The sequence below is a fragment of the Stegastes partitus genome, unplaced genomic scaffold (genome assembly GCF_000690725.1).
Source record: "Stegastes partitus isolate 25-593 unplaced genomic scaffold, Stegastes_partitus-1.0.2 Scaffold1629, whole genome shotgun sequence".
Taxonomy (NCBI): domain Eukaryota; kingdom Metazoa; phylum Chordata; class Actinopteri; family Pomacentridae; genus Stegastes; species Stegastes partitus.
In genome coordinates this window covers 131,130-151,460 of record NW_007579360.1, presented here as the reverse complement: position 1 = coordinate 151,460, position 20,331 = coordinate 131,130, and the positions used below count along the sequence as shown (strand labels likewise).

Below are 20,331 nucleotides of genomic sequence, written 5' to 3'. Positions count from 1 at the left end.
CTTCACTCTCTCTCTCTCTCTCTCCCCCGTTCTCTCTCTCCCCTCCCTCCCTCCCCCTCGTCCTCCCTCTGGTTGGCTGGTTGCAGGCAGCCCGGGCTCTGCACCTGCAGCGGGCCGGTTCCTGCGATGCTCGGTTAGCGACGGCAGCAGCAGCAGCAGCAGCAGCAGCAGGAGGAAGAGGGGAGGAGGAGGATGGCACAGGGATGGAGCTCACCCAGCTCCTCGACCGAATCAGAGCGCAGTGCGACCAGAGCAGACTCCCGGCCCCCGGCGAGAGACACCTCGGCCTGGGCGCCGTCTCAAATCCAGCCTCCGGCTCGGTCGGGCCTGGCCGAGCCGGAGCCGGAGCAGCATCCAGGACGCACAGAGGAGCTCTCAGCGAGGTACGCATCCACTCCTGCAGCTTCACTTTTATTTTCTGTGCATGTTGTCCTGGATCTGTGCCAGCCAGACACACCCTCAGGACCAACTCGGGGCTGTCCCACAGGCTGAATGATGTGCTCCAGTGAAGTTAAATGCTCAGTTTGTTGACTGTGGCTGCAGGCTGCTGCTTTCTCTGGATGATGTCAGATTCGCTGCTTTTTCAACACACAGTTAATTGCTGGTCTGTGCAAATGATCCCAAATTACAACCTAAGCATCTTCATCTGGTGATAACAGATTTGCTTTGTGCTCCTGCTGCTGCTGCTGCTTTAGCCTTTTTCAGTCTGGGGTTGCGTTTTTATCATTATTCCAGTGCTCCTGTAGCCACAGCACAATGACTTTGGTCTGACGGCGACAATAAAGTGCCTTCGCCAAGAGGCTGTGAGCTCCCACAGTGTTAGATCAGTGTCTGTCCCACTAAAGTAACAGTTACACAATAATGCTGCAGTCAGACGCCTGCATGATGTCCATAGTAATCAGGGTTGCTATCAGCCTGGGAAGATGCTGCACTGTTGTCAACCAGGGGAAAGAAACATGCAATGAGCTGGATGTGATGATGTCAGAAAATCATCTCACTGAGAGGAGCTGCTTTGTTTACTCTTGAGTCACAGTCAAAAGCCTCATGCTTGCACCAAAATCCGTCACATCCATCATCCTTTTAGGCTTTAACCCCTTGATCCCCAAGAGGCTTCTGGGCATTTTGTTTTTGCTTGTGTCACATTTTTCACTCACTGTCGGCTCATTTTTCACTGCAACATGAAGTCCTGCAGCTCTGTGGAAACGGCACAACAATGGAGAAGGAACGAAATGCTTCTGTGCAACATGACCCGAAATTATGTAAAAGGAAATATCAAAGTGGAATTTATGGAATTAACATGTTTTTCCAGCTGCACACATGTTACTGGAAAAAAGGCGGTGACTGCACATACTCCAGATATTTCACTGTTTACATGCTTTTATTTGTTTCCATGCTCGTTTCCTCTCTGCTCTGTGTAAACACTGCCTGCGGTTCAGCTGAAAAGCTCTTCGACTTTCATCACATGACTGTTTGTTGCAGCGGAGTCGAGAATTTTTTTGTTTTTTCTACCAAATCTGTTTCATGCACACGTTTCATTTTCAGGGAATTTTTAACTGAGTTTGGTTAAATATCACAATTTAAGCCTAGATGTTTTTTCAAGTTAAATCCCACATCACACATGATATGTTTAGGTAAAAAGCTGAATATCCACAGATTTTTTTTTCTGTTTTTACAGTTTCTGACTCTGATTTTTTTAAAGATAAAATCTTTTTTCAAACCGTTAAAGGTGCCACGTGGAGTTTTCTTGCAAACAAGCTCGAGTTTTGTTTATAGATGGAATTACAAAAGCACCAGCTATGCATTTCAGCCCTTTTAACATTTGCAAAGCTGTTAAAAATGGTTTCAGATCCTGAATATTTCATCCAGGTTTGCTAACTTTTAGACATCCTCTTTCCTGCCTTTGTTTGCACTTTCCTGTATTTCTAAGGAGGACTCGCTCGCGGAACAATAACGCCTCTTTGATGCGGTACGAGCCGCTAGAGCCTGCGAGGAAAACGTGCAAAAAGAGTGCAAACGTTTCAGTCCATGCTGGATTTTACCTCACTGCAAAATGAGCTACGCCTGGGGAGTCGTCTTACATGTAGGTGAGCGTATAGGCGCTGAGTAGACATCGATTAGCCATCGATTAGACACACATGCAGGCAGCGGGCCAAGCCATACCAAGCACACTGGAGCCGTTTAATTCCACCGCATTAACACGTTCTCATACCCACTGGTACAGAAAGACAATAAAACAGGGTCCGAGGATTCATTAAAGCCATCAGATAGATCTGCATTCACACTGGAGTAAAATCTGAGCAGCAAAACAACTCGGCCTCACCAAAACAGAAAACCAAATCCAAGATGGAATAATGGTCACCTGCAGCTTCTCTTGCAGCAGCTGATTTAGGATCAGACACAAGAAATAACACTTTTATATTCACTGATTCTGAATTAAAGATTAGTTTTTTGCTATTTCATAACATTTTGTACTTTAAAAAAATATTTTTAGTAAAAAATAAACCTCATATTTTATGGAATTTATCATAATTTATCCTTAAAATGAGAAAAATAAACTACAATACAAATAAAATATCTAAACATATAAAAAGGCAAAGGTAATAGCATAATAATAATTAAAAATAAACATTCAGAGACTAAGATGAGAACATCTGGAGTTAAAATATTGAGGAAAAAGGTGTCTTTGTCTCTGTTAGGAGGTTTTACATTAAATCACTTCACTGTCAATGAAAAACTTCAACAAGCTGCACCACACATAAATCCTCCACATAATAATAATCCAGTCATAAATCAGATTTTACTGGCAGTATGTCTGTATTTTTACATAAAGTAATGACTCCAAATACCTCCTCTGCCTGAGATAACAGATGGAACATTAACTCTCTTGTCTTCGGCATCTCGAGGAATCGCGCTCGACCAGGGAACTCGTTGTTATCGGCTCCGATCTGCTGACGAGATACAATCTCGACCTAAATGTTTTTACGTTTCTCCTCTTAATTAAAGATTTCTTCGCGGATAAGGAGAGCCATCTGACTTTTGACTTAAACCGAAAATAACTTGCGTAACTTCTTTTGTTTTTAACTGTCAAAATATTGTCATAACTGTGCTGAGACAGCTTCGCCGCTTCACTGCGTTTGAAGGGAGGCGAGGACGGAGGGCGTGAAGCTCCCCAACAGCTGTACGGTGCGTCGGCACAGCTTGTACAGCTGAATATACAGCCAGGTCTGGGTGTCTCTGTTTGCCTAAACTGCCCACAGCTCCACCTGTAGCTGCTGCAGTGGGAGAAAACACTGGAGGTGTGTGTGTCATCGCGTGAGGCGGTTGTGCAAGCCTGGTTTTGTTGTTTTATGCAGCATCCGAGGATTCACGGCATACTGTCAACTGCTGTTCATTTTTATTGTGTTCTTTAAAACCTGGAGCAGTGAAATAAAAGCTGTGAGAACATGAAGATGATTCCTGAAGCCCTCCCACAGCTAGACAGCCGTTACAAACCGGTGGGAACTTGATGCAGTGTTTGGGTGGAAACTGAGCCGCTGGTGGAATGAACAGATACCCATCAGGGTTATGAACTTCCTACGGCTGCTTCTGCTCAAAAAAGTCTCAGCCACGATCAAAACTCAACAAATGTTTGCTGCAAGAGTGAACGCAAGAGTCTTCATGCACTTCCAGCATCTGAGGTTATCAATGGTTTCTTTTGTTTTGGGTGGAAATGTCACCACAGCAATAAGGAAATAGTGTGTTCGCACGCTCTCTAGCTAATGTGGCTAATGTTACTGTTAGCCTTGATGCTCACAAGTCAGAGCTCAGCAGAAAATGGATTGATGATTGATTTTAACCTAAAAACAAGGACTGGGTGTGTTTTCATTTCTTCTGTTGGGCTTCAGTTCAACATAAACTCTGTCTTTCTTGCTGAAGCGTCTGCATGTTAAAACACAAAGGCTTCTGAGATTTGTGTGTCTGCATGAAGTACAAGGTACAAAAGATGATTCTGAAAGGTCGCTGCACAATGCTCTGATTTTATCTTTTAAACGATCAGAGTCGTGTTCAGACACACAGAAACTGCCTCCGGCGCTAATTTATTACCTAAATGATACAATGAGAACAATGTACAGTCGTGCAAATGGTTCAGTACGACTGTATTTAGAGCCTGCAGCGTTCTGATATGACAATATTAATGTGCAATCTCACTGAAAGATCTGCTAGCTTCTCTGCTGATCTCTGAGCTCATATAAACTACATTTTAAGACAGCTGAATTCTAAATGAAGCTGTTCTCATTTGCAGATTCTTCAGTTTCTGTTGTCAGACACCAGAACTGAAACCCAACCCTTTAAAACTACATGACAGCAGCATCAGTTCATGTCCAAGCTGCTGCTCTGAAGCTAAAATGTTGGTTTTATAACGGCGACATTATCCAATAAACATATGAGTTAAAAACGACGACTTTGCTGTGATGTATTTTCATGTCAAATGATGCTCGAAGATGCTGTGAGGTCAAATGTTTAGTCCCAGATGCAGAGAGTCTTCTTCCTGAAGGGGGCGGAGTTAGCAGCATCTAAAGCTACAGACACTGAAACACCTCGTTTAGAACAGAAGTGAAACCAGGAGTTACACAGTGACAGTGCAATTAACCATCTTTGTAGTATTTTGAGCTGAATGATTTGCTGAAAAGTGGGACAATGTGGAACCTTTAAAACATCTTGGGGTGTCCTAGAGGAAGGCAGTGGCGCCTTTGTGTAGATTCAAAGCCTTCTCGGTCTTCCTGTGTGCAGGAGGAGGCAGCCTGGGCCCAGGTGAGCCTCGGCGGCGCCGCCCTGAGGGAGGCTCGGGCCGAACTGGCCGAGGCCAGGAAGCAGTGGCACTCGCTGCAGGTGGAGATCGAGACCCTGCACGCTTTGGTAAGAACACACACTTCACCTGTCAGCACTTATCACGCTGATAACACTTCTTCTTTCCAGGGCAAGTGGCCGCTTGCATGTGTTGACTTTTTGTAAGTGATAAGAAAGAAAAGACACACATGCCAGCAGCACATTTAACATACACTGCATATGGTGGGATATTGGTGGTGTTTACCTCCTAAAGTACAAAATAAATATACTTTACATTCCTGAAAGCCGTTTTCCAAAGAACAGGACGGCCTTTTACCTTCTAGGAAGCTGCTCTTTCCTACTTATCCAGTGACTCGGTATTTACTGCTGAATGAAAACAGTGTCGAGAGACGACAAGCGAGAAAAAAACAGAAATATTTGCTTTATTTATTCATTACAACAGTTATTGTGCGGTAGGACTGCAGTTGTTAGTCTACATCATGTACACCTAATTGATGTTGGCAGTTTCAGAGGAAAATTGTTGATATTTAGCTCGTTAGCAGAGTTAGCTTGTTAGCGAATGCTAGATTTACTGGGCCTCTTGCTCCTCTTGTAAATGTCACTGATGTGACGCCACTTTTTATTTATTTATTTATTTATTTTACTTACCATTTTAAAGCCTCAAGTTCCCCAGCACCATCATGGGCTTTTTCAAACACCAGATTTGGTGAGGGAGGGTTGGATCTGATTGAAAACTACGCTGCTTTATCGTTTATTTTGCTTGACATGGGACCATAATTATACTAAGTTAGCACCACGTTGTGTTGAAGGATGCTTCAAACTAGCGATAGAAATCATAAACTTAGTGGTAAAATGTCGACTGAGGTAGCAAATCAAGTCAGAAGTGGGTTCTCATGGACTTCAGTGCAATCTGACCAGTTTTTGCAACCAGGAGTCGCCCCCTGCTGGCTGTTAGGAAGAATGCAGGTTTAAGTCACTTCCACAGTGGCTTCACTGTTCAGATCAAGAGACTGCATTCACCTTTTATCTACAATCTGTGGTTCCTACTTCCTCATTCTCCCCTGATACCTTTTGAATAATGAAGAACTCCAGTACTGTCTGTTACAATGAATAATGTGATTTATAATAAAATACAATCTCACATACTAAAGCACTGCTGCCTTCTAACATTAACAGGTGGCAATACATGTTCATGTGCACATTTTGCATTTAGTTTTGCACATTAATAGCAACACCTCCTTGTAAATTGCTATATCTATTTTATGTATTATTCTTAGTTATATTTTGAGAGTCATTTTCAAAACCCAAAACCCTGTTCTCTGTTGGATCAGGGTATCTGGTCATCTTTTTTGTTTGTGTGGTCCAACTTGTCATGCCTTATATATATATATTTTTTTTTTCATTTTTGTGCTCAAGTATTTCATATTAAAAAGTATTCTATATGTTTAGTTTGTATTAATGTACCATGCAGCCACATGTGGTTCAGAAAACATCACTTGCTGACTTCTGCATTATCTTTTTTTTTGTTAAAATGAGCTCAAAGATGGAACTTTTCATGAGCAAATAGTTTTTTTCACATTTGGACTCACCCATAGTTAGGGATGTATTTGTCTAGATTCTGAGTTTTACCTCCAATAGTTCCTGATATGTTTCAACATGCAAAAAAATGCGCTGAAAGTGACTGGCAGTTTTTAAAATCTCAAAGAGTGTTTGATATATGATGCTACAATTTTACACACATCATTGTAAATATCCGTAGTTTGTTATTAAAAAGTTTCAGGCAAACTGAGCAGATGTCCCCTTATGATTCGCGATGGACTATCCCGTCTACAAAACCCAAAAAGCAGACTTTAAGCTCTTTAGAAGCAGCAAAATACCTGACCAGTCATAATCCGTAATCCTGCGTCATTATATATATAATCCATATAACCGCTGTGCAGGAGAAAGGCCTGGAGAGCTCGCTGCAGAACACCCAGCGGCTGTACTCCAGCCAGCTGCAGGACCTCTCGCAGGTGATCGCCGGGCTGGAGGGCGAGCTGGAGCAGGTGAGGAGCGGCCTGGCCACGCAGCGCCAGCGCCACAGCCAGCTGCTCAACACCAAGATGAGGCTGGAGCGCGAGATCGCCACCTACCGGCGGCTGCTGGAGCGCGAGGAGGGCAGGTGAGGAACCGGGAGGCGTCGTGATCCAGAATGTTTTCATCTCAAACCCTGCCAGAATATTACACAGAAAAGTCAGCGTCTGACTTCTCTGACATGAGCGAGACAGACGCACGAACTGCAGCTAAGCCCAAAATAAACAAAATAATTCTTAATTGGCTCCTCTTAACTCGATCTGTCAGACGCATCATTGTCTGCGCTGGTACTTTCAATTTGGTGAAAGCCAGCCGTTCTGTAACGGATTATGTCGACTCTCCGCTAATAGAAACTGAAAATCCGCAGTAATTGCAGGTTCAGACAGACTCTGACGTTACGCCCACGCAGCGCCGTGACAACAATGACTGGAAATTGACCAGAGGTTCTTACAGAAAGTGCAAATGACTAATTAAGTGAAGATGACAAACTTTCTCCCACTGATTCACCGCCGAAAAATGCAGCTCTGTCTTTAATCAGAGGAGATGATAGAATCCAGACAGTCGACTCGTCTCCCTGTTACTTTCTGCCAGCGCCATGCTGTTTTATTAGGGAATATTCGGTTCGTTTGGCCTGGCCTTTAATTATCTTCTCCTTGGATGGTGGAGAGACTCTGAGATCCTTTGCAATTTTGCTGCATCAACCATATGATTGTCATTTTATAGCCTGAGGAAGGTAATTTGGTTTTATGGCTCTTGCTGAGGTTACAGTCGGAGCCGAGCGCTGCCTTCGCTTCATCCGACTGATGTCATTGATGCACAGAGAGAGACGCGACGTGGCATCCCAAATCTGTATTGTGTCTTTGTATTTGAGAAGGGAGGCACCTGTGAGAGCAGGACACACACACACAAACACACACACAAAAAAAGAAGAGACGAGCGAATCCTCATGCAGTGAAAAGGAGTCTCTCTTCCTGAAGCTTCTGCATGTAAAAAAACACAAAGATTTGTGTGTCCGGATGAAATAAAGGGTACAAAAGGTTGGTGCACAATGCTCTTATTTTATCTTTTGGATGTTCAGAGTCGTGTTCAGACAAAACTGCCTCTGGCACTAATTTATCACCCAAATTGTACAATAAGAAGAATCTGCAGTCGTGCAAATGGTTCAGTAAGACTGTGTTTAGGCGTTTTGAGGTGCAGGATACGACGATGTTAATGTGCGATCTCATTACAGCGTCACCTTTCAGTAATCAGATTACTTCTAGGTTGAACTGTCGAGTCGTTGCTCCTTTGTGAAATCAAAAATGAGCAGTTTAGATTTACTAGAATAAAGCTACAGGCCCCAGCGAAGGAGCGTCTGTCAGTCATTACAGAGATCCAAGTGTTTCGTCTACTTTTATTTCTCCCGACAGACTCTTCGCTGGCATGGACGATACCCGAGTCCACAAGTTTCTGGAGAGAGTGTTGTTCTTTGCTGGAGGGATTGTGTTGCTCCAGCTTTGTATTTACAACATCCCAGAGGTGTTGTACTGGATTCAAGTCACACTCAGCCAGGTCACAGTCGAAGCTCTTGTGTTATTTTGGCAGCGTGGCGGTTGTGTGCTCTCTGCTTGGCGTTGTGCAAAGGATTGGGTTCAAACGGTCGCTCTTTGGCACCGACCAGCTCTTTATTCTGGTAACTGAGGCTCATGTTGGGTCCAACTTTGTGGGAATAAGCTCCGGGAAACTAGTAAAACAGGAAAAGAAATGATTCAGCTAACTGTCAGTCAGCAGGAGGGTTGTAGTCTCGATAACGTGGTGAACTGCTCCGCAACAAGTCGGTGAAGATTCTCACATGGTTGTTCTCGTAGGTTAATCGTAGCAGCTGGACTTGCTTGAGTTCCTTGAAGACGTTCCACCTCTCATCCAAGAGGCTTCATCAGTTCTGACTGACTAGTTGGGAGTTCCAGATATCCTTAAGGAGACATTAACACCTGAGTTTCAGTTTCAGACTCACATAACGAGGAGGAGGAGCAACAAACCTCCAACTGAAACTAAACTCAGGTGTTAATTGCTCCTTAAGGATATAAGTATCTGGAAGTCCCAACTAGTCAGTCAGAACTGATGAAGCCTCTTGGATGAAGGTGGAACGTCTTCAAGGAACTCAAACAAGTCCAGTCGCTATGTTTAATCTACGAGGACAACTAGCCAACATTCTCACAAAAGCATTTTATATAAATTTTGCTGCCTCCTCTACCTCCTCTGGTTGCTACGGTGATAAACAGTGAGACGATATTGGTGTTGTATTCAGTGAACACATGATTTGGACCACACTGTCGGGTGTGTTGTGTATGACGCTGCCCTCGACAATTCTGGACTCTCTTCTACACACGAATCAAGTCGGAGGTTATTGAGCATCACAGAAGTCTTTGTCAGGGTGCTCATTGCTAGCTAAACCCCCACAACGCCTCCTCTGTTCTCTGCAGTATTAAACAGTAAGAGGCTCCACCTGGTGGGACGACCAGGTACTGCAGCTGATCTCTATAATACATGGAGCTCCTGACACACCTGACCTATTGGTGCTGTTGTGGCCATCTGTGTAATATTAGCTTGAAGGTAGAAATGCATTTTTTTATTAATGCATTGCAGAATTATTCCATTTTCAAGCATCTCCTGTGCACTGGATTGATTTTAATAACATTAATCTACTTGAAGTGTGGATCATCTGGCAGATTAGGGCTCCATGTTGGTGGATCAGAGGCTAACTTTAATTGATGGAGTTACTGTTGGAGGTGCTCTGCAAACAGAACGGGATGTTCAGGATTCTGCAGATATCTTGTGCTATATCCGTCCACTCTCCTGGACACAGCTTAGGAACAGTTAGTGCCACGGTTCAGTCTCTAAGTCGGAGCATTTCAGGAACATTCACCAGAGCTTTGGGTGTTTTCTGTGTTCAGTAGAAGGTCGACAGACAGCAGTTCATTCTGTTCGATGCTCTGCAGGTACATGGGTCGCAACGGGCAACCGCTGAGCCTGCGGCCCTGGAGGTCCTCGGTGGTGGAACCGAAGGAGAACGGGCTGGAGAACGGCTTCAGCGACCCGGCCATCACTCCGGATGAACCCAAGTCGGAGCCGCTGCCCGAAATCCCTCCGCTGCTGCCCGTGGAGAACGGCCTCCAGAAAAGCCTCCTGTACCGGCAGCAGAGCCTGGTGATACTCACAGGTAACGCTCGCATGCACGCACCGCCTCGCCGCCTCCATGACCGTCCACCGTGTTTGTCACGAGTGTCTTCCCACAGAGCCGGAGCAGGATAAAGAGCTGCCCATCGCCACCGTGAAGACTCAGGAGATTCTTCAGGGCAACGTGGTGCGAGAGAGCGCCGAGGGTCACGGCACCATCGAGTGAGTATCGATCGCCGTGACCTGCAGTCAGCACCTCGGCCCTGGCTTTCAGATGTCGGCACTTTACAGTAGCAAGCGCTAATTGCATCCCTTTAGAACATCCGCCACATAAATACACGTCGTGACTACAAAATAACACGCTTGCTCAACCTCCCACAGCCTCGTCACCCTTCAGCTGCACCTCTCAGACTCTGTTTTCATTGACTCATTAGCCCACAATGTGAGAATCACCCGTCCTGCCCTCCCAGGCGACGTCTGGTCCGCGCAAAACTGCTCTGAGGAGGAATTACCTTCACCTTTACGGGGAGTGCGTTTTCCTCGCAGGTTCCCATGAGTAACGCTGCATGGGAATTTTCCTCCTTTAATGGGCCGTGTTTGATGTGGAGCTCGCCGCCTGGTGTGCAGGCTGCAGGGCGTGGCACCTGTTATTGTTGGACCAGACATGGGCGGAATTCTTTGTTCGTGCTTCAGGTGTTGCCAGCCGCAGACGCACATCTGCGAAGCAACACAGACGCACAAGTTCTCTTCTTGCATAATGTCCAGAGCGAGTCAGCGCACTGCTGCGTCCTCACCGTTTCATTTAGGGTTCATTCATAAACTTTGCTTCACTGGTGCTTCCAGAATTAGTTTATTTTTTATTTTTTGTTCATAGTCCTTAATTATAACAATGCAGATTCCCCCGCTGTGGCATCAATAAAGGCTCAGAGCGTCTTATCTTACATAAAAGGATAATTACACTGGTTCACATGAGGCGTTGTTTTTGGCTCCAGCTGCTTTTTAATTAATCTTCCTTTGTCCTCTTTTTGTTTTGAGGGTTTAACTAGAATTAGTTTTAATGTTTATAAAAGAGCAGCGTCACATTTTTAGAGCAATTTCTGCTTTTTAGGCATAAAATAAGGAAATTTATGAACATATTTGTAAAATTTTAGCGTCTTATATCAAATATTTTCCAGGATTTTATTATTTTTTAAAGTACCAATTAACCCATGTCAAGCACATTTGTTCACACGACAGTATCTCAGCAACTATTACAGATAAAACTCACTCTAATTTCTCTTCATGTCGTTGATTCAGAATCTATAATATTGGACACATTCATTATTTTATCTCAAATCAAAACTATTTGCCTGAATTTTTTAGAGCTTAAAATATGAATATTTATAAAGATATTTGTTGCTTTTTAACTTCATATATTAAATACTTTCTCAGGTACAACATTTATTTTTTAAATTGTCTGTCAACCCACTTTCTGCACATTTTTTTGAAGTTTCAACGACAACATCTCAGGAGCTATTAAAGATAAAAGCCTGAAATTTTCACTCTAATTTCTCTTCATGTCGTTGATTCTGAATCTGTAATGTTGGACAAATGTATTATTTTATCTTAAACATTTAAAATTTTCAACAATCTCTTATTTGACCAAATATTTATAGCATAAAATATAGACATTTATAAAAGTATTTGTTAAATTTTAGCTTCATATATCGAAGACTTTACCAGATAATTTTGTATTTTTTTAAAAGTTGCCTATCGACCCACATTTCGTCGCAGACTGAAGTTTGAAAGACAATATTTCAGGAACTGTTAAAGATAAAAGTCTGGATTTTTTATTGTATTTTCTCATCACGTCACTGATTCAGAATCTGCAGTTTTGGACCAGCAGGTTGTTCCATCTCAGAGAAATCACTCGTCACATCTGAGCTAAGACCAGATGAGAAGCAGCAGGTTTTCTGGCTTTACCGTAAGTCTCTGTGTCACTTGACTGATGCTTCATTGATATCAAGCGACTCTGTTCGCCAGGCCGCTGAAATGATTTCCCCAAAACGGTCCCTGAATCTTTCCTGGATGATCGTGTCCCTGTCAGAAAGCATTGTCTGGCTGGAGACGGTCCAGCGAGGGAGGCCATCTGTCTGCGGTTATCGATCAGCCCGCCGTTGGCCAGCTGAACGTTCCCCAAACCGTTAGAAAACCCTCACGGGCCGAGCTGCGGTAGTACAGCGGCCCAGAATGAGTGTGGGCTCGTCACAGCTGCACTTCTCATTACAGTAGTGAGTGAACTGACGACTAGCGATGAGCCTGAATCGTCACCTGGCTGATGCTCCGTCGTACGCAGCCTGTTAGAACATTTCACTGAGTTCACTCTACCTGGAGCCTAAACGAATCCTAAAGAAATCTGTGGGGAGAACTGTGATCCAGATCTTGATTCTGCTCCGAGAGGTCTCGATATGATCTGTTGGCCTCGTGGCTCGGCCTGAAGCTTTTTCCACTGCTGTCAGGCCGCTAAAAAAAATAAAAATCACTCATTATTCCTTTAACCCTCTGAAGTCCAAGCAGCTTCTGGATGTTTTTTGTCACATGTTTCCTCACTGTGGGCTCATCTTTTACTCCAACATAAAGTCCTCTATGGAAACAGAACAACCAGGAGAAAGAACTCCTTCTAGAAACAAGTTGGATTTCTTTAGATATTTATTAAGCAGTGACTGGAAAAGACCTGGAATCATCGACACTTTTCAAGGTGTTAGAACAGGTAGCTCCACGTTATAAATATTTAACTTTTTATATTTTTAATTTGCTTTTTAAGACTCTGATGCACGGCGCTGCCTGATAACGACTGAGGAACAGAGCAGCAGAGCAGCGGTAGCCACAGTGGACGATCCTGTGAGCCTGAGCTCAGGACGCAAAAACCCTGATTTTCAGATACTCTTAAGTTTCAGATTCTGTCACGACAGAAGCGAAGCAAAAGTCAAGTGTACAAAGACATCCAATGGTGAAGCCGCTCGACTCGTAACTGGTGATTTGTCTGAATTTTCAGCATTTGTGTTCGAATACGTCGGTTTTTCAACTTCAACTTCTTCAGCTTTTTTACACATTTGAATACCTAATTACAGACAAATTCCAGTTCGCACTGACAACTTTTTTTACACGTTGACAAATCTCACTTCAGACACACAGATTGAGATACAGACAGACAACATCTCCATACGCATGGACAAATAGTTTTGCTGCAACAATGCCCCCATAGTCTGCAGTTCAACCAATCATTCCCAGAAATTTTATCACATGACTGAGTTGCAAATGGCTTCACAGTTGTGCCAAAGAGTGCAGATTTTTTTGTTTTTTACAGAATCTGTCTCCTGACTATTCTATATTTTTTGGCCAATATTTAGATCAGACATCGAGACTGAAGCGATTCTGCTTAAATATCACGACTTTAAACTCAGATCTGGTTCATTTCTTCTGATTTACCTCCATGACAGACGTGATTAGTTCAAGGACTGTTGAGAATTTTTTCTGTTTTTACAATTTCTGACTCTGACAAATGGTTTAAAAATACCTTCTAAACCCAGTGGAGGTTCTGGGGTTCAGAGGGTTGAAGATTCAAACAATCTCACGTGATGTATTTTGCATCTCGTGCAGGTTTGTGACTCTCTTTCTGGACTCTGCAGAATTCCCTTGTTGATGCAGTGACACAGTTAAAAATACAGTTTTGCCTCTTATGCAGAGGCAGGGTCCTGGTTTTTCTCTCTGAATGCGGCTCATCCCTCAGATCCACAACCTCACTGAGTCTCTTTACTGTCAGACTGGTTGTATCGTATCACATGTTAGAATCTGCGGCAGTTAAAGTGTCTAAATGTTCTCTCCTGCTGCCCCCTGGAGTCTCTATGAATTCACCAACCAGACAAATTAAACATGACATCAGTGAGACGTGCATGTACGAACAAACAGAACCAGTTTTTCTAAATATTCTGTGCATGAAGTAACGCCTCTGTACCGCCTCGCCGTCTGACCTCTCTCACCAGGACGGAGAAGATCGACAAGGTGATCAAGCAGTGGGAGGGCTCCTTCTTCAGGGGGAACCCCAAGCTGAGGAAGAAGTCGGTGTCGCTGCGTTTCGACCTGCACATGGCGGCGGCGGACGAAGGCTGCGCCCAGACCAAGCAGGACAGCCTCCCCGACGTGGAGGTGCGTCTCATCATGAAGAGGTCCCGCAGTATCCCGACCATCACGCCATAAACTCGGAGAGTCCAAAGCGGGGCTCGCAGAAGAAGAAGAAGACGCAGAAACGACACCTGCTCATGTTAAGATCCTCTAGTTTCACCGAACTTTGCATCACAGCTTCAGGAGAGAGAGAAAGAGGTGGCATCACAGAGGATAATAATTTATTGTGTGTTTCTGCGTCGTCACTCTAGATGAAGAAAAAAAGTCTCTTAACACCCTCGAGAGATTATTATTAATATTATCAGTAGTGACTCTGCTTAAGTGCAGCATTTAATCCTGGTTGATGCAGGTGATGAAGGAGATGAAGGCAGAAGTTTAGCTCTAAAAGCTGCTGTGAAATATTGAAGGGTGGATTTTATTTTTTTTTTTTTTGGTAGATTTCCTTCAAGGGACTGTATGAAAATTATTAGGATTTACTTTTGACACGTCTCAACAGAAAGCAGAGCTAACAAGGTTTGATTTGAAGGTCTGATTTTAAAGTTTAACACGACAGTCTTGAGGATTTTTTATTTAAATAAGTGTCTGTTAACGCTCCATCTATCAAGTCTAATTAAACCTCCTAAATATTCTTACATTCACAGTATTTCTAACCGAGAATCTGCGGCGACATTCAAATTCACTTTTTCCCGCCAGAGACAGTCGACAGGTTTATCTTTTGTGTCCTCCAATGTGTTTATTGAGCTGTTTTCAATACCAGCAGCAGAGTGACAAGGCACTGAATGTTTTTATTCCCACGCTGCTTTCTGCATGTTAGATGTTTTTTCCGGTTGTCGAGAGTTGAAAACTGTCAAGTAGGTTGTGGCAGTTGGTTGGTTTTAACTCGTTTAAAAGTGACGAACGCAGCATTTGACCCAAAGTTGAACACATTTGCTGCTGTTTTACTCTTGAGCTGAAATATGTTCAAGTTTGTGTAAAATGCGCTCTTGGCTGTTGTTGTTTACTCAGCCTGGCTCACCGGATGTAGACGGCGGGGATAATCTGGCCGTTATCTGGCCGTTTTGCAGAAGGTTTGGATTGTGCATGAAGACCGGCCTGATAATTATTATTTTTAAATGATCTATTTTAAAGACAGTTCTTGCCTCCCTGCGTGCAAATGATGCACCAAAACAATCCCCTCCCCCGTTGTTATTTCGATGGGGCACCGTTGCTGCATCCCGGGCTGAGCTCCACTCACTACGACTGGGGTTGGTTTACAGAAAAACCAACCAGCCAGAGCTTGTTTCCCCTCCTGTAGCAGAATGACAAACAGGCCAAAGACTGCTTGAACCAACCATCACGTTCTGTTTATACAAAAGCTGAAACATCGATGTAGAAGAACTGCTGCTCTCTGAGTATCAGCATCTGCACCAGGCGGTGTCGTTGGAGGTTCGTTCCGCAAAGATCTGCTGAGACTCGCACTGAGTCCTGCAGATGTTCTGCATCCAACGCATCTCCGGTTAAAGAAAGTCGTTTGGTGTCTTCAAAGAAAAATCTGGCATTTTAGAAAAGAAACACTTTGTTGGACTCACGACCTCCAGCTCACCTGTTTGTTTTTCTTGTTACAGAAAACTGCCACTTGAATGAAGGCGTCACACGAGTTCTGATACCCGCAGAAAAACATATGTTATGTTCCAATACGTCAGAAACACTTAGATGTTGTACTACATCCAGGTGGACTTTGCAGTTTGCCAGGCAGCATCCTTTTTATGGCTCGTAGACGGAGGGTTTAACGTGGTTTTAGGTTATTATGACTGAATAGTTTGTCCCGGTTATAGACAAACTGCATGAAACAGTGCAGGCAGCTGTATTGAACATAAGAAAAATGAGAAGTTATGCGATTTGAAGCTTGTGTTTTTGTTTTTTTTTTGAAAGCGAGATTCAAAAACACACTTGCAGTTACCGTGTGTTGCCATAGGTGGCGCCAAAGAGATTTCCACTTTAAAGAGCTAATTTTCTGCACATTTATCGTTTTTATTTTTGGGGCTCTGCTAGAATACGTTTACTTGCCTTAATTATTTTTTTTTTCATAATGCTGCAGCTCCTGTGTCTTTAAGCCCCGCCTCCTGAGCAGCACGGTCTGCTCTGATTGGTTAATAAAAACAGAGAGAAGCAGCTCTAGTGAGGAAACAATGTGAGGAAGCAGCTCTTCTTTGATTGAGCCAAACTAGCAGGAGTTGTGTTGCAAAATAATGTAGATTAAAAAAGAAGATGAGGAGTTTCAGACGGTTCACTTCGTGAGTTTGCAGATAATTAACATGCACAAAAAGAAAAAAAAGCAGCTGTTTGAAACTGAAGGAAAGAAGGAACCCAAAAAGCAGAACACGGGACCTTGAAGTTATTATTTGTGCACTTTTGGCTGTATTACATGAAGTATTCTGGGGAGGCTTTAAATGCCCCCCCCTGTCTTTACCATGCCGGTAATTTTCCTACAGTCCCTGAACTGAACGCTTTGCACTGCAGATTCATTCAACACTTAGAAGAACATCTGACAGACGTCCAGAGCTCCTTAGCGGCTCTGCATTTAACTCTCTCCGCGGAGAAGACGAACCTATAATCCACTAGCGTAGGCTCCGCTGTACGATGCTCACTGTGATCCCAGTAACAGCAGTGAGGCTTCCAGCTCTCACCGTGTGTCTCAGAGAACTCCCGATTCCCCGTCCGGACCAGAGGAGGGCAGCATTTGTAAATAGTTCGACACTGCAGTGTTTCTCCACTCGGGTTGTGTAACGGACTCCACCTGTTACGCCTCAGCCTGACAGTTTTTACGCTGAGTTTTTGAGTTGGCACCAAAGAATTGAGGAACGGACCGCTGAGCGTTGCATTTGGGTCCCTCAGAATATTTAAATATGTTATCTATGCAGTTCTGTGCTTTGGTTTTTGCTTTGCTTCAGGAAGCACATTCTTCACTTTGAGAGCTCTGTACCTTCAGAATGAAGCGTTTATCTAAAGATTTATCATTTAAAATAAAAATAAAAAAAAGGATACCAACCACACGCGGCCTGCTTGTGTTTTCTGTCACATGTTTACCCGGTAAACTAATTCAGATTTCCTCTCAGACACGCAACCAACCAACCGCGGTGTCTTCCTCTCGTTTGCCAGCTCGGCTTTGATGTCGCAGCCGAATATAAAACTGCTTTTCACACCTTCACGCCGTGCCTCTCTCTCGTAGACGCAAACAACGGGTTCAGCAGGTCAACATCTTTATTTCTCATCATAAACATACAAGTTGAACATACAGAGGAGCAGTCCAGTGATATAAATACATTCAGATTTCTGCTTTGAAATGAACGGACGAGTCGACGTTTCAGGTGTTTTTCTTCAAGATTCCCTCATAAATGTGTTTCAGAACGTCGGTTTGCACACACATGTGGGAGTCGCCGTGCGTGAAGATATAAAACGAGTCGAGCGCTCTCCAGTGCCTTAAACTAAACGTAAGGTGCTAACAGTTTAATCACCAACATTTTACATGAACAAGTGCTTTTCATATATATATGGTAGCGGTGCAGCATTTTTACAAGCCGGTTACATGTTGTTTTCAGTAGTGGATGAAGTTTTATGTCCGTTTCTGAAGCGAGAGCAGAAACACAACCGCTGGATGTGTCGATGTGGAGTCGAGGTGGAGCTCAGCCTGAACTGCTTCTGAATCCATCTGCTCCCGTTAATTAACCGATGGAGGACAAAGTGCTCTGAATGATGTCTCGGCTGCTGTCGTCGGGTCGGTCGACTTTTATCTTTTCTAACTTCTTCATATGTTTTGTGTGCAAAAGTTTTAATCAGTCAGATGAGTGTCGTGAACTGAGAACAAAGTCGAAGCACATGTTTGGTGGTTTGCTCTCCTTTGACAGCTGCTCAGTTCTGTGTGTCTTCACATGTTCGACATCTGACCACAGTGCAGGTCTGGCAGCTGTGCGTCAGGGTTTGTGGGTTCCTGCCGACACAGTAACCCGTGTCGGGCATTTTACTGAGAGTTCATCTACGGTTTGGCGACGGCGGCCTGAATAACGTCGCAGACTTGGCTGCTGGGCTGCAGGGGGTCGTACTCTGCGAAGACGTGGCAAACGTTCTCCATGCCGGCCTCCACGCCTTTCGCCACGAAGCCGAACATCCTGTTGGGACAAAAGATTTGGTTGATTTTGTGCAACAGTAGCTCAATAAGAAGTTTTTTTTTAGGGGGTAAAATTAGGGTTTAAATGAAGTGCAGCGTACCTCGCAGCGAAGCTTGAACCTTTCATCCACCTGTGAGAGAAATAAAGACATTAGATAATGATCCCTGCTGACACAAACAACACAAGAAACAAGCAGGACAGCGTAAAAAAAATTATTCAAACATTTTTTAAAAAGATAGCCCATAAAAAGAAGTGTTAATAAACATTCAAAAGCTGTAGAAGAAAAAAAGAAAAATAATGGCAATTATCTGAAAACTATTATTAGCTGATTTTAATAAAAATAAACACTTAAATTATTTAATTTTCCCTTTACTAGATGCCATCTGTAATTTAACAAAATGATGAAGATATTTTAAAGAATTATTTGCCATTTTTTAAGCCTTAATATGCTTTTTTTAAACCTCAAATGATGGAAAATATGTGTACATTTTTAAAGAAAATTAGAAATATTATATTTTTGCTTATTTTACAGTAAAAACAAATAAATTCTGCAATTTTATGGCCGATGATGTGAAATAACAAATTACAATCTGCAAAACTACACATTTTTCAGACAAAAACCATTGAAAAAAAGTTTTGTTGTTGTTGTTTTAAGTATATTTGGGATTTTTAATAGCTTCAGATAATATCCAGTAAATCTTTTAGAAAAACTATAATTTTTTTTGTGTTAACCCTAAAAAATCAAGCAAAAATTCTAAATAATGTCGACTGTAGAAACATAATTGTTTTCAGTGGGATTAACTTTTAAACAATTTAGTTTTATTTTACAAAATTACAGATAATATCTATCAGAAAATAAATCTTCAATTTACATGTTGACTGTATAAAAAAATGTAAATAAAGTCCACAACAATAAAAAACATTATTTTTATAGTCATTCGTTCTTTCACATTTTTTTAACTGTATTTTGTACGTCAGCTAAAATTAATGAATTTATTTATTTGACACATATTTGCTGTTATTTTCAACATTTTTATAGTTTTTCAACGTCACTGTGTTCTATTGGTGGGTTTTTTTCTAACTTTTCTTCCTCCTTGCTGCCTGATTTTCACCACATTTTGCAGATATAGTTTTTTTCTTACAGTGTGGTTAGACCTGTTCTCACCAAAGCTGACCTAATTTATGAGCTCTTTCGTCACAGAGAACATAACCGCAGTAAACCCAGTACATTTCCAACACAGATGATTCACTTCTGCACTCACAGTCTCTTATCCGGGTCCTCGCCGGCGAAGCTGAGCAGGTGAGCAGGATAATGGCGTCTGAAAAAGAGCCTGTGAAGAAATTTTTTTAAAAAAAGAGCTGCAGTGAAACCACAGATCGGCTCCAGCAGGTCGTGCACTGTACGGAAAACCTCAGCAGAAAGCCGGTGACAAGCTGTGACTTCTCTTACTTTCTCTTGATATCTGTGAGCGTGACGCCCTTCAGAGACACCTTCATGTTGACGATGGTGGGCGAGGTGGAGGCCTGCTGCAGCGTGGAGGTCACGGCCCTCTGGACCGCACACGGGCCCGTCAGCGTCTCGGTCGGGACGGCGTTCAGGTACATGAAGTTAGAGGCTGCACAAAGCACAAACACTGGGCTCAGAATGATCACTTGAAGGCATGTTAAGTGCATCATAAAACACTGATTTATTCCAACGAAGCCCCCCTGAGCTCCCTCCTGGGTCGTATTTGTCTAACTGAACCAACAGGATTTGTTTTTTTTTATTGCAGCTTTTGGAAAGAAGAGGAGAGAGTACACAGGAGGAGGAAGTGCTGCAGTGTGTTGGTTTCTCCTTTTTATTATAAGATATAAATGTATAGAGAGGAGGCATATAAGACTTTCCTTATCCTCCTGCACATCAACCATCCGTCCTCAGTGTCACTATTTAATTATTGTCATGCACGGCTCATTGTAGCAGTGAACATCT

General features: G+C 43.0%; 2 protein-coding genes across 3 annotated transcripts in view; one reads left to right on the top strand and one right to left on the bottom strand.

Moving 5' to 3' along the window:
• The first annotated feature begins 203 nt into the window (after positions 1-203).
• Positions 204-17,249, top strand: krt222 (keratin 222). Its single transcript, XM_008301113.1, has 6 exons — positions 204-383; positions 4,771-4,896; positions 6,768-6,988; positions 9,879-10,099; positions 10,176-10,278; positions 14,079-17,249. Exons 1-6 carry the CDS (start codon positions 204-206, stop codon positions 14,290-14,292), a joined length of 1,065 nt encoding a protein of 354 aa, XP_008299335.1. The 3' UTR covers positions 14,293-17,249.
• A 190-nt stretch (positions 17,250-17,439) lies between these two features.
• The window catches only part of LOC103371696 (tensin-4), a 15,808-nt gene continuing 12,916 nt past the window's right edge, over positions 17,440-20,331 (bottom strand). For both annotated transcript variants that reach the window (XM_008301111.1, XM_008301112.1), the window contains exons 9-12: positions 19,813-19,978; positions 19,625-19,693; positions 18,463-18,492; positions 17,440-18,362 (exon numbers count right to left, since the gene is read on the bottom strand). In XM_008301111.1, coding sequence (XP_008299333.1) covers positions 18,230-18,362; positions 18,463-18,492; positions 19,625-19,693; positions 19,813-19,978 — 398 coding nt within the window. In that variant the 3' untranslated portion in view covers positions 17,440-18,229. The remainder of the gene's footprint in view (positions 18,363-18,462; positions 18,493-19,624; positions 19,694-19,812; positions 19,979-20,331) is intronic.